General features: G+C 38.9%; 1 protein-coding gene across 6 annotated transcripts in view; it reads right to left on the bottom strand.

Annotated features, from left to right (window-relative positions):
- RBM33 (RNA binding motif protein 33) overlaps positions 1 to 12,831 on the bottom strand; it is a 93,974-nt gene that overhangs the window by 33,312 nt on the left and 47,831 nt on the right. For 5 of the 6 annotated variants that reach the window (XM_085227015.1, XM_085227014.1, XM_085227018.1 and 2 more), the window contains exons 11-14: positions 7,610 to 7,769; positions 6,507 to 6,838; positions 5,389 to 5,631; positions 4,313 to 4,600 (exon numbers count right to left, since the gene is read on the bottom strand). In XM_085227015.1, the coding sequence (XP_085083141.1) occupies positions 4,313 to 4,600; positions 5,389 to 5,631; positions 6,507 to 6,838; positions 7,610 to 7,769 (1,023 nt within the window). The remainder of the gene's footprint in view (positions 1 to 4,312; positions 4,601 to 5,388; positions 5,632 to 6,506; positions 6,839 to 7,609; positions 7,770 to 12,831) is intronic. The other variant, XM_085227016.1, reaches the window with a different exon arrangement.

Below are 12,831 nucleotides of genomic sequence, written 5' to 3'. Positions count from 1 at the left end.
GTGTCAGTGCTAGCAGAAGTCTGCATAAGACCAGACCCTTCTATACATAAAGGACAACATTTATTATCAGGAAACTCTATGCCCTCGTCTAACAAGTTCTGAAGGCCTTGGAAGATACAGATTCTGATCTGGAAAGTAAAAAAAGAACAAGTCAAAGACTACGAGTAAGCAGCACAGAGATGCATACTTCACGGCACACTTAAATAAGACTTGCTGGTAGGCAAGGACCAAACACGCTGGTCAATATGTCCATGCAGAATCCCTTGGGCAGATGAACTGGGATCAGCTACACTAGCATTAAATACAGAGGACAACTGCAAACTGTCTTAGCAACATATGTTAAGTTTGATGAATGCTTAGCAAGATCTTCAGGCTACTTGATCTCAAATATAATCTGAAGTTTTCCTTTCACGAACTCAACTCCTACTTATTGAATTTATAAGGATGCTATGAAGCCAATCTCTTCTTAAAGGGCAAGTTTTGAAAGGAAGGGCCAAGAGCTCTGAGGTTATATGACAACTGCAAGGTCAGCTCGTTAATAGCTATAAAGTAGGCCTAAATTCTTCATCTCCGTAACCAAGTAGCTAGAACAGTTAGGTTCTTAGTAAAATATCCTTGCAGCTAGGATAGGGAAGACCAAACAATATAAAGATTCTGAGATCATTAACAAAATATTTGCCTTAGGAGTCAGGTCTAATTGGAACTAGCTCTGGAATGACCCAACAGCACAGATTCAGAAATGATAGCAAACTTCTCACCAGGATGAAAATGGAAATAGTTGAACACTCTGCACCCCTCAGCCTTAACAGCATCTCTTCTACATTTTAAGGAGCTTCACTAGATGGAACTAGCAAGACAGTGTATTGGATCAAGAAGTGAACAGTATGTCATGGCTGTTGCTAATGATTTTCACCCCAGCACACTCCTCCTTAAGCAGTAGCACTGTCCAAAGAAACAAACAAACCATTCTGACAAAAGTAGAAGAAATCTTTCAAAGATGTTGTGAAGTTCACAGCTTGTGTTGCATTTGGAAGTTTGCTGCCAAGAGCAAGGTTATCTGTAGGTGAAGAAAAACTCACAAGTAGCTTTTTCCCAGATAAACTCCATAGATGCCTCACCATTTTTCTGTAGAAAACTCCACATGAAGAAGTTGTGTATTGTCTCTGGCTTCTCCTTTTATGTACGAAGTAAGAAAAGAATAGAAGAGCACAAAGTGAGAGAAACAAAGCAGTTCCCTTAGCGTCCTGTTTTTGTAGAGATTGTGTTCGAGAACACAATACATTCGTGGTTCGGAGGGAAGAGCAAACCTTAGTTACAAGGTTTTTCTTCTGCCTTAAATGTTCAAAGGTTTTAACGGAAAGTGCCAAAAGAAAATGTCACAGCCTTTCTGAGTCTAGCTCAGCAACAGCAGTAAGAGAAGCAGCAGTCCTGAATTCTCCAGGAGGGCTCAGACTGGCACTGCTGAGCAAAAGACAGAAAAGACATAATCTAAAATATGCAATTACACTCCCTACTGCAATTTAAGTCCTAGTATCAGTGACTTGCTTCTCATACAGTGAATTCAAATAACCCAATTTTTTTTATTATTATTTTTAAGAGGTCTGCAGGCTTTATTATTAGTAATTAGAATTAAATGCAGAGCCATAAGAGCTGGATGCTGCAAGTGCAAGGTGTGCGATCAAGAACAAGAAAGGAAACATGCTGCCAAGCTCACCTGTCTCCCTAGCAAAATAGGTGCAACCAAATGGCAGGATACACACAAATCTGTGTATTCTGCAGGTTTGTTTTTTGTAGGATTTTTTTTTTCAGTTGTACTATTAGAAACAAGAAAGGCTACCAACATTTGTCCAATAATTTATTACAAGTCTTCACAAAAGGTAAAGGCAAATCTAAGCTACAGCATCCATTGGCTAGCATTCAAAATCATAAAGTATCTTTAAAAAAAGGCAGCTAAATACACAGCACACATTTTACACTACTGATGACAGCAGCTCCTAAACCCTAAGAAGGTATGAGCTGCTATAAGTTACTTTGAGTATCACACTATGATCTTCTAACTGGAAAAAGGCTGACGAGAATAATCTTCAAAGAACAAAACAGAAAGCACCATTATTAAAATCTGGAAGCCAAATCTACTCAAATTGGAACAAAAGATCAAATTTATACATGTACAATTTTTCAGGAGGTTAATATAGAAAAGATAGTATAGACACATCTGCTCAATAATTCAATACAGCAACTATTTTCCATACTCAAGAGTTTATAAAAAACAAAACAAAAAAACAACTAGCAATATAAGACCCAACAAACACCCACTTCAAAAGTTTATTGGTAGAATGGAAAGGCTGTCTACAGCAGGGACATTAACTGCAATATAAGCTGTTATACCAGCACACTTCCGAGTGTGCTCTACTACTTTTTTCTCCTGCTTTAACATCCAATATCTACTTTCTACTAGAAAGCTTTGTCACCTTCCTGCATTTTCTTCGTCCTTCTCTTCCACACAGAAGCACTTAAATATCTTAATTCCTCTCATCCTAAACTGACCTCAGCATGAGCAGAATTAGACTCACAGCTATTATCCATACCTCTCAATTTCATTGTAAAAATGATTTTTCAGACTGAAGACATGCAAGTTCACATCTTGGAAAGTAACAGACAAAGGCATTGTATTGTCAGTATTTTCCAGTCGCATAGGAACAAGAACACAAGGATACTGTTCAGAAATTTAAAATAGTTTTTAGTCCCCTAGTCACTTCGGTTTCAAACCTCCATTTCGTAGATGAGGAAAACACTTAACACACAATATTGCCATTTTTGTGCTCCCTGAATTACAGGGCATTCATAAATATGTCCACTGGCTCTTCAGGGACAGAAACGGAAAAAAAGTCTTAATTTTCCAGTTGAAGACACTTGCAAAATAACCTGCCCACTTCAGTTATGAGTAAGACAGTTAGAAGAGATGACATAACTTAACTCTTTCTCATCCTAACGGAAAGCCAAAAATCAACAAAAAGTTAGGTAATTAGAAGAAGACAAAACGCTGGAAAACACTGCAATCTGGCTAAATGAGAAATTTAATAAACTATAATGCAACAAAAAGAGACATGATTATGTGCTTGAAAATGAAAGTTACTAGTGCAGCAATCTTCAGTCTGTGAAAATGAGAATAAATGGCACCAATAAATACTACTGCAGTGGCACAGTTGAAGGACAACTGCTACAACACTGTTTGCAGCACAGGCGTTCTCTCTTGGGTCCACTCTGAAAACCTCTATGCATTTTCTCAGAACTTGCCGAGTTCTGAAAGCCTCTAAAGAGGCTTTACTTGTATGATTAACAATACTAAACACTACAGGAGATGCATCCTTTTTTCAAGTTCAACACTTCTTTCCTTCTGTTTCGGAAGGGAAAATATAACTTACACAAAACAGGTATTGCAAACTGTTTTCAAAGACAGCTTTCCAGATATTGTCAGAGATATTTCCAAACTAATGCCCAAAGTGCTACATAACAGAAATACTAAGGGACCCTAAGATGCTTTAGATGGTGAGGATCTTCAATATGCACCTTTACTAATAGCCTGAAAGACAGAGACTTTCCTAAGAGACGCAGCATTTTCTGTGACTTTGATTATTCCAAGAAACTGAATTGAGATAAAGGAAATTACTTCAGCAATTTTTTCAGAAACTATCAAAATTAAAAACTGGATAAAAGATTTTTTATTCCAGTTGAGAAGCTCCTGCATACGAGGTCAAACACCGCCAGCTATGGTTTCTTTTGTGCCACATTTGTGAAAATTAGGAATGGTCATAACTAATTCAAGAACAATATGAGAAACTAATCAGCAGCAGCTTAAAGGGAAGAAAGTATTATCCCAATTAAAGCTTTCAACAGTTGATGAAGGAAACTTGGTCCTTGAGACAAGTTTCACGGACAAATGAACTATAATGATTCACAGTTTTGTCCAAAATAACCTGACACTCCGATATCATACAGGCAGCACATTGTCATGCTTCTCTGGCACTTCTTGACATTCAGTATTAAGAGCACCATCAATGCAAAGCTACTCATTCTCTCATGCTAACAGCACTCGTGAAGATTGCCCTGCCAATCTCTCAGATGTTTTTTTTTTTTTTTTGTCAATTGAAACTGTTTCTGATATTGCATTAAAGAAAGTGCAACTCAGAAGAGAGGCCTCTAGTGGCAACAAAAAAATGCTGGATGAGTAATACATCAGGTGTGCTTACAGTTCATAAATCAGACTAGAAAAGTTTTAAGTCTGAAAAAAAAAAAAAAAAAACAACCTTACCTCTGGTTCTGATTTTACTTCTGGTTTCGCTTGGCCCACTGGTGTGACTGCCTTAGCTTTCATCTCAGGCCTTCCCTGTGGGTTTCCACCACCAGCTACAGTCTTGGAGGCAGACATTGTGCTGGTAATGGGTTTGACCTGAGCAGCTGGAGCAGAGGTTCGCCTGCTGTTGCTCACTTCCAGGGCATGTGACGGCGCTATGGGCAACTCCCGCAAGTTACTATTTCTTGGAGCAGTTGGCTGTAGCTGCTGATTTGGACGCTTGACAATATTTTGTGAGGGTGTGCTCTGAAAAGCAGGAAGGAAAAAAATGTGAGGTTTCTCTTTTAAAGTCAGACTGAAGTGTTTCCTGTTTCAGATTCTCACAACAACATTGTTTGTCAAAAACAAACAAACAAACTTTTCAAAATGGCACTGTGTTTTTAATGTAAGAAGAAGAAAGTATGAAAATAAGCACATTAATTTTTTTTTTTTAATTAACAGCAACACTGAATAACTTATTTAACATCTTTCTCAGAAATTGGCTTCACTATGATTTATTTTCTTAATTAAAATCATTCTTCTCAACTACAGTCACAATAATTTGAACGCTGCTACTGATTGCTATGTCACCCCAACCTACCTAGCAAAGGAACATGCTGCAAACTCACAGGACATTACTGGTACCATGTGAACCAGACCACTTATTTGCAGTGCTACTGAGAGAGGTCTTCAAACCAAAGTAAGTGTCAAAGAACTGGGCTCCCACACAGTCATAGACTATCTGCAGTTTTAAATATAATGCAAACTTATCCTCCAAAACCCTTTACTGACAGTTCTTGGAAAATCTTTATAATCTCTTATTGGAGCCAAATCAAGAAAACACTGGATACTGAAATAAAAAAAGGTACAAGATAGACATGCATTTGTGGAAGTAGGTTATAAAATGACCAAGGTAGAGAAGGGAGCAAAAAAAAAAAAAAAAGAAAAAGTAAAAGAAAGGGACAAAGCAGAAGGAATAAATGGGAATAAAAAACTACGTGGTAAGTTTTATTGCCCATGCAGAATTAAGTAAGATAACACTAAGTGGTACTTACATGCCTTGGCTTCATTGGACCCTGCCGCTGCTGACACTGCATTCTGTTGTTATTTGGCTGCTGCGGCGAGGCCTGTATGTGAGGCCTGAACTGTGGTTGGTTCATGGGCATCAAGGGCTGTGGTGGCCCTTGGAGATGATGATGGTGTTGCTGCTGCTGTTGCTGGTGATGATGCTGCTGCTGGTGATGGTGCTGCTGAGGCTGAGGCTGTGGCTGAGGCTGCAATGGAGGATGCAAGGGACCCTTCATATGAAGAAAAAGATTATTTGCTTTTAGTTTCAAAGTAATAACCTCTCAAAAAAGCAGCTCCAGCCTCCCAAGTCCACAAAACAACGAACTTGTGAGCAGCTATGGACCAAGCTAAATCAAAAATATATTGAGAGGAAAAATGGATTAACAGAAGCTGTGTAAAGGAGTTCTATATTTACACAGTCAGTAGCTTAAGTAGAAAAAGGCAAATGAAAAGCTTTCTGCTCTCTCCTTCCTTCTTTTTTTAATTCCTTAAATTGTTCCTTCCCCAAATAAACATCACCAGACCTCAAGATTTCCCTATGTCAAAACACGAAGAAAACCCTCCAAGTAAACAGAGCCATGTGCATCACTCTGCAAAATATCCCCAAAATATCAAGCAAGCAGCTCAGCTCCCTCTCGGGCAGCAGGAGGCTTAGCTCATTGCTGAGAGACGGGGCTGAGCAGCAGAGGGCGCTCCGGGACTGCCGTCAGTAGGACGGGGACATCGGGGCACAGGGACAGCCCTCCCTACCTCTGTGGAGCTAAAGGAATGTCAGGAGCTATACGATGCTGGAGCAAACAACATTACAACTTGTCTGCTTCCAGCAGCATTAAGCAAATCGTGGTGTTTTTTGTAACTTTACTGTAGAAACAGGGCTGGTGTGTAGACTGTTATCAGAAACACATGAGTACTGGCAACTGAAGAAACAAGGCAAATCACTTTTTCAGACAAAGTAATAAGTACTATATGTAAATCTGCCTCATATCTGTTACTTCAAATAACTCAGTTTTAGCTGCATTACTCCTATACATCAAGATGGGTACAACACAGTACTAGGCCACTTGAAACACCTTTTTTAGGACCCCTCCCTACCACAAATCTGTACCTGCATGTTAGGCTGTGCATGTGCCGTGAGGAAGGGCTGTCCTGGGGCTTGTAGGAACTGCTGTCTCGGAGGAATGAAGGGCCGTGGATTTGTTGAACCCGGCTGGTTGAAGTGGAGAATTCCCACCGGACCTTGAGGCTGTATGTTTGGCCTTAGTGGCCTCTCTCTGGGAAATACAGGCTGCTGTCCTTGCTGGCTGAACGCCGGCCCGGGCTGGCTGAAGGGCATCGGGCTCTGGGTAGGGACGGGGTGCGGACTGTTAAGAAGCGGGGGAGGCGGTGGTGGTGGGGGACTCCGCTGCTCAAACAAGTGATGGCTGGGAAATCTTGGATCTGTGGGAATCAGGAAAGAAATCAAATGACAAAGCATCCTTGGGAAACAAGTCGTGCTTTTGAATTGCAAACATTTCGTTTTGAAAAGTAACCTGAAATTTTTAAAAAAGCAAAAACATGAGACTTCTTAATTTTAAGACTTAATTTCAAAGTCATGTTTCTCTGGCTTGGGCCACTTGTCTTTAAGAGGAATTGATGCTCAAAGCACCAGTACAACTGAAAACAAGAGAAATTAAGAATGTCTTTTAGAAATGGGTTACAGAAATTAGTGCTTAAAAGCACGTAAGAACTTGTAGAACTTCTGCTGATCAGATATCCAGCAACTTTTTAAATCCTTCTGAGTACAGGAAAAATGTATATAACGTATACGTTATATATAAATATTACATACAGGTGTTAATCATAAGTCTACATACACACAAACTACTTTTGTTTGCTATGCTCTACCATTCCAGCTAATATTAACAGATTTCTTATAGCATACACATACTCCAGAGAGTATGGTGTTTAAAATATAACAAATTACAACAATTTGCAGCAATTACTTCGATGCTAATTTTAGTTTGTACTTGGATAAATACGTAAATCAATGGTAGCTAAATACGTCAACAGAAAACAACATTAAAAGAGGAGAAAAGAGATCAGGTCATTGGAATTTTTGGCATGTACTAGTCAGGCTACATCGAATATGGCCTTCAGGTTCTTCCTCAAACTGCATGTTTACTTCACAAAAAGTACGTTTTGTACATTAATTGAAATGAAAACATTTACCTCCTAGGAAAAAAGGGTCTCTGTCCTGAGGAGGTGGAGGAGGGAGAGGTGGAGGAGGGGGAGGTGGCCCCCTCCACTGATCCTGCATTGGCAGTCGTGGTGCTTGGGAGAAGTTGGTAGGAACAGGTCCAGGTGTGTGCTGCTGGAAGTCCGGAGGGACCTATTAAATGAGACAAAAATAAAGACCACCATTCAGAGAATTATCTTTTGCCTGCTATAACTTTTTCTCCTCTTAAAATCTAATTGATTTATGGAGTTACTTTCTATAATCTCTTCAAATTGGCAGCCCTTACTGAGTCATCCTTTCACAATAGAAGAGATATTAGAGCTCGGTACAGTATTTTGAAATGAATTCACAATGTTTTAATAATCACTAGCACCACAGGAATGCCATTTATTCTCAAGCTTATTGAAATCCATGCAATTATTGACCTTCTTTTCCATTAATCCAAAAAAACCTGAATGTCTACTTTAGGAGACATTCCTGACATTTATCTTCTTAAACCATGCTATTCTGTGCCGTCAATTTGGTACAATGTAAGCTACAGCAGTGAAGCAGCTTTACTTATAGCGGGGGAGGGGAATTGTGGCATTCGAAAATTAAAGAAATCTTTCAAAAAAAAAAACCCATGTCTACATATAATGCATCTGAAGCATTATAAGAAAGACTGAAAAATTATCTTTTCACCATTATTTTTTAAAATGTCAAGTGAGTCTGTGTAGTGCAGAAAGCAGAACCTTAACCCAAAAGGAGAACTCTGCAGAAAGAACACTCAAGTCAGTAACTTACACTATTACCATTTCTTCTTTTATATCAAAGGTTAACAAAGGACGTTGACAGCCTCTGATAACAGAAAAGCCATGCCTCACATAAACCATTATATTCACAAACATTTCCTTATTATGTATGAGTAAATCAAATAAGCAATGAACATAATATCTAAGCACGTTCTTGTTTTCCACTTAATACAATTTTGAAATTAGTGGTGGCATCTGCTCTATCTCCATCTGGTGTTCATCTAAAACCCTAAAACTTGCCATTGCTGAAGATAAGCAGATCTCAGAGCACACACTCCCTGCTGAACTGAATTACAGTCATCAGCAAAGGTTTATTATTTATCCAACAGGCTGCCATAACTAAACAAATACGTAGTCTCACCCTATCCTATTTGTACAGCAAAAATATCAGCATTTTGGTTTAAAAATTTCTTGCACAGCAAAACCAAGTATTTGCCCTGGCTACTGAAGTCTGTTCACCAAAGCAGCACAAAGCAAAGCTGCTTCTCAATACTCTGCAATAAGCTACAGCTGGGATTTACAAGGACCAGAAATATATATGATGAGAGTATCATTGAGCATCAAACCAATATTAAATCTGTGGCCTTCTTGAAAACATCTAAGAGGGGATATCTGAAATACTAAGACCTCATTTGGAAGCGAGACTACATATTTCATGTCATTATACAGCCATCAGCTGTAAATACTTTATCACTCAGAGATTAAAGGTTCTATATCCTGCTGCCAGTGCTCCTAGTCAGCCAGTCTCCTGTGGGTATTTCATTTAGTGAAAAGACATCATTTTACACTCAAGCATGACAGTCTTTGTAACGTACATACTACTTAGTGGCAGTTACCCACAGAAAACACCAAGACCTTCAAATTTCCAAGGCTGTCTGCAAGCAGTTGCAGTTGGAGGAAGAGGGAAGTGTTTGGGATGGAGACATTTATTTGTCCCATCAAAACCAAACCAGGTTTAGCTGAACCAGCCTGTTCAACTGTACAGCCCTTCCCTCAAGTTGAAGAGAACAGCACCGGCTGCCTGCCCAACTTTAAGGATGCTGACCCCTTGCTCCCAAACACATCTGTATCATCACTGCGCACAGGAGCTACCAAAGGTCCTTTCAAACTAGGCTTAAAGGCAGTCCCTCATCTTGAAAGCCTTGGGGACAAAAGCATATTAAAGCACAGCTCTTACAGTCACTGGGAATACACAGCGTTCCCACAAACCACACAGCCCAAGGGAGGCCACCAGCAAACCAACTGACAGTTAGTTGTTAGTTGCTGCATAATGCATACAGATGTTCCAACAGAGGCAGGGGAGAAACCAGTTCACCTGGGCAGTTTTCACAACACGGGGTGGTTTTTATCTTACTTCTTATTTACAGCACACAGTCCCATGAGCATATATCACCTAGGGAGGGAAGAAAATTCAGGCAGGTGACCTGCTTTTCTCCTATTTTCTGAGTGCTTTACTTTGAAACTCTAGAGTCTTCTAAACAGTATTTCCAATTAGTTTTCTCCTAATCCTACTTGATCTTCAGACACATTCTGCCATCCTCGCCAGTATCACTGGTTCCCAATCCCAGCTCTGTACCACGAGCAGCTGCTCCTGTCTTGTGGTAGTCCATCAAGAGCTGCCATTTGGCCAATGCAGACTCAGACTCTCCTGCCTGTGCACTTAGTACAGGCCATTTCCTCTCTTTTTCTTGCTTGGGAAGGAGAAGAAAATGAGAGCACACTGGGAAAAAAGAGATTCTATATCTGTATTTTAAATAAACACCTCCTCCCAGCAGACTTCCTTCTCCTGACATCCTGCACCCTCATTATTATGACTGGATGCACCTCATTCCAAAGCAGCCCTAAATCACATCTGAATGGAAATTGCTGACATTGCTGCTGAATCTCACACAGGTCTCAAAATATTGAAACAGCCTCTATTTAGGCAAATATATATATAAATAAATATATATATATATATATATATATATTTTTTTTTTAAACGGAGCAACCATAAAACACAATTCCTTGGACAAAACTGTATTTTCCACTGTTTCACCCTTACAGTGAAAGCACTTCAGTCTCAGAATGGAAGTCTTGGGATAATTTCAAAGCAAAACAATTCCAAATGAGGCAGATAACCAGCAGAACATATTAGCTTAAACCACAGAAGTCTGATAATGCTATGCACACTGAGAGCAGATTTATATTTCCCACCATAAACAAGTTTCAACATTTCTGAAATAAACTTTATTCACTTCTAAAACTTTAAGGTATTTTAGATCAGAAAATGTCACACTTAGAACAAAAAGGAGAGTATGGAGTAATTACAGAGTTACAGACACCACCAACCAGCAAGGTATTTTACTGCCACAAGTGTAAGCAATACTGGTACCAAGCTTCCCACAGATGCAAAGGTGTCAACGACATTAGAATCAAATACAACCTCTCATCTACTTTTATTGACTTTAAACTGCAGAAAAAAAGCAAATCCCATTAAGATGCACTGAAATTCACTGCTGCTCTGGTTTTGTTCACAGTATACCTCAGAAAGTAAATCCTACAGCACACATTTGGGTCAAAACTCCAAAACAGTTCAACAAAAATCAGACCACGAAGGAAACAATTTTAATTCTTCCTTATCAGCCTCTTCCTCACAGTTCAGAATGCTGGGTTCCCCCTCCACTTAATGTTGTTAAACTCAGAAGCTAGTAAGTTTTTAATAATAGCATTCCTGAATCCTAAAGCCAACCCTCTTTCTCTACCTTACATTTAAAATAACATGAAAATCCCTTCTATATCCTGCAATGTGCAGGAGTTGTCTCTGTCAGAAATCATTAATACTGAGGTGTCGTATGTGATTACTAAAGCAATGACCCTTCCCTGCCACAGCACTTATCCATGCACAATGGAACTGAGATGGTGGGGTTTTTTTGCTTTGTTTTCAATCAAAAAGTTTTCAGTGTGGGGAAGCCACAGAAGTATATGCCAGCATATGTATAGTAAAAGCAGCATGCTATAAAGACAATAGAGTATCATTAAGCAATACTCACTTATTTGATCACCTGCAGATTTGAACATCTGTACGAGGCATTTTAAAGAACTTGTAAATTATGACTAATCACATTTCTTGGCTGATAACCAAAGGCCAATCACAGAAAGTTAATTGCAAAGTCATTTGCTATTTGCAGAAAAATGAATTATCAATATTTGCTTCTAAAAACAGAAATTAGTTCGATTTGCTTCCTTCTAACGTCAGGAAAAAATGTCTGACCTCCACTTCTTTTTTCTAAACCAGCATTTCTTTTAGTACTCCTAAAAAGAGAATTAAAATTCTGCCCACAAATCACTGTAATACAGTTGGGGAGAAGTCTCTATTTTCAGCTTTTATGTTGCTGAGATTTTTCTTTTGTTTCCAGCATTCAGGAAAGCTCCAGCAGTGGAGTAATTTCACACGCTACATGTGTATCATGTGTATCAGAGTTATTACTTCCAAGCATAAACATTTAAAAAAAAAAGAAAGGCAAAATATAGTGAATATTTTTCCAAGTTTTGAGGTACTCATCCATTATTCTGAAATACCATCATATTTCTTTTTGTCAATTTCTAGGAATACACTCATACTACAACTTCAACTTTATTTATGCTACATTCTGTCCTAAAAATTGTACAAAGTGATGTAGCAGTTTTCTACTGATTAAGGTCTGAGGTTGCTTTTTTCCTTCTTAACAGCAGTCAAACTATAATTCTCAGAGAGGATTATTTTACCATTAGCACTAAACTCTACATTCAGCAAGTATTTGCTACAAATAATCCCCAAGTGACCGCTGGTATTTTGTAAGAAAGACCACGCAGTTATTTAACTTCAAAAATTAATGAAGAGCAGGTGCATAAGCCAGTTTTCATAATGGTCTATTTTTGATAAAGTAAGCGTACTGTAACATAGATGCATAATAAATCTTTATATGCACAGTAGTTACCTCCATTTTTCATGGTTTTGCTATGCAGACAGTTTCAAATAACAAGCAACTATTCAATACACACACTAAGCCTCCCTACAAAAAAAATCATTTTAACTATTATCACAAAAAAAAGAAAAAAAAATCACTTTAACTACTACCTCTCCATATGATACATTTTTGGAAACTACTTAAACACCACGCAGTTCAAAACCACCTATTTTCAAGTGAAATTGCTCAGCTGAAATGCAAGAGAGAACTGCAAATTCAGACAGTCAGTCAAGGCTGTAAAATTTAACTTCCAGTCCCAAACTGGGGCCAACTGTGACACTGGGGGAAGGGACAAAATATTTATGTGCCTTCCCAGCAAGACCCCACAGGGCTGCCTCTGAGTCATACGGACAGGGGTTCTGAAGATTGAGTTACCGAGCATCTGCATGAGAAAGAACCAGAAGAGCACAGACTGCAGCTTTTTAGGAGAGGCTT

Source organism: Meleagris gallopavo, chromosome 6 (assembly GCF_905368555.1).
Source record: "Meleagris gallopavo chromosome 6, MGAL_WU_HG_1.1, whole genome shotgun sequence".
NCBI classification, from domain to species: domain Eukaryota; kingdom Metazoa; phylum Chordata; class Aves; order Galliformes; family Phasianidae; genus Meleagris; species Meleagris gallopavo.
The sequence above is the reverse complement of the archived record's forward strand: the minus strand, read 5'-3'. Positions and strand labels throughout refer to the sequence as shown.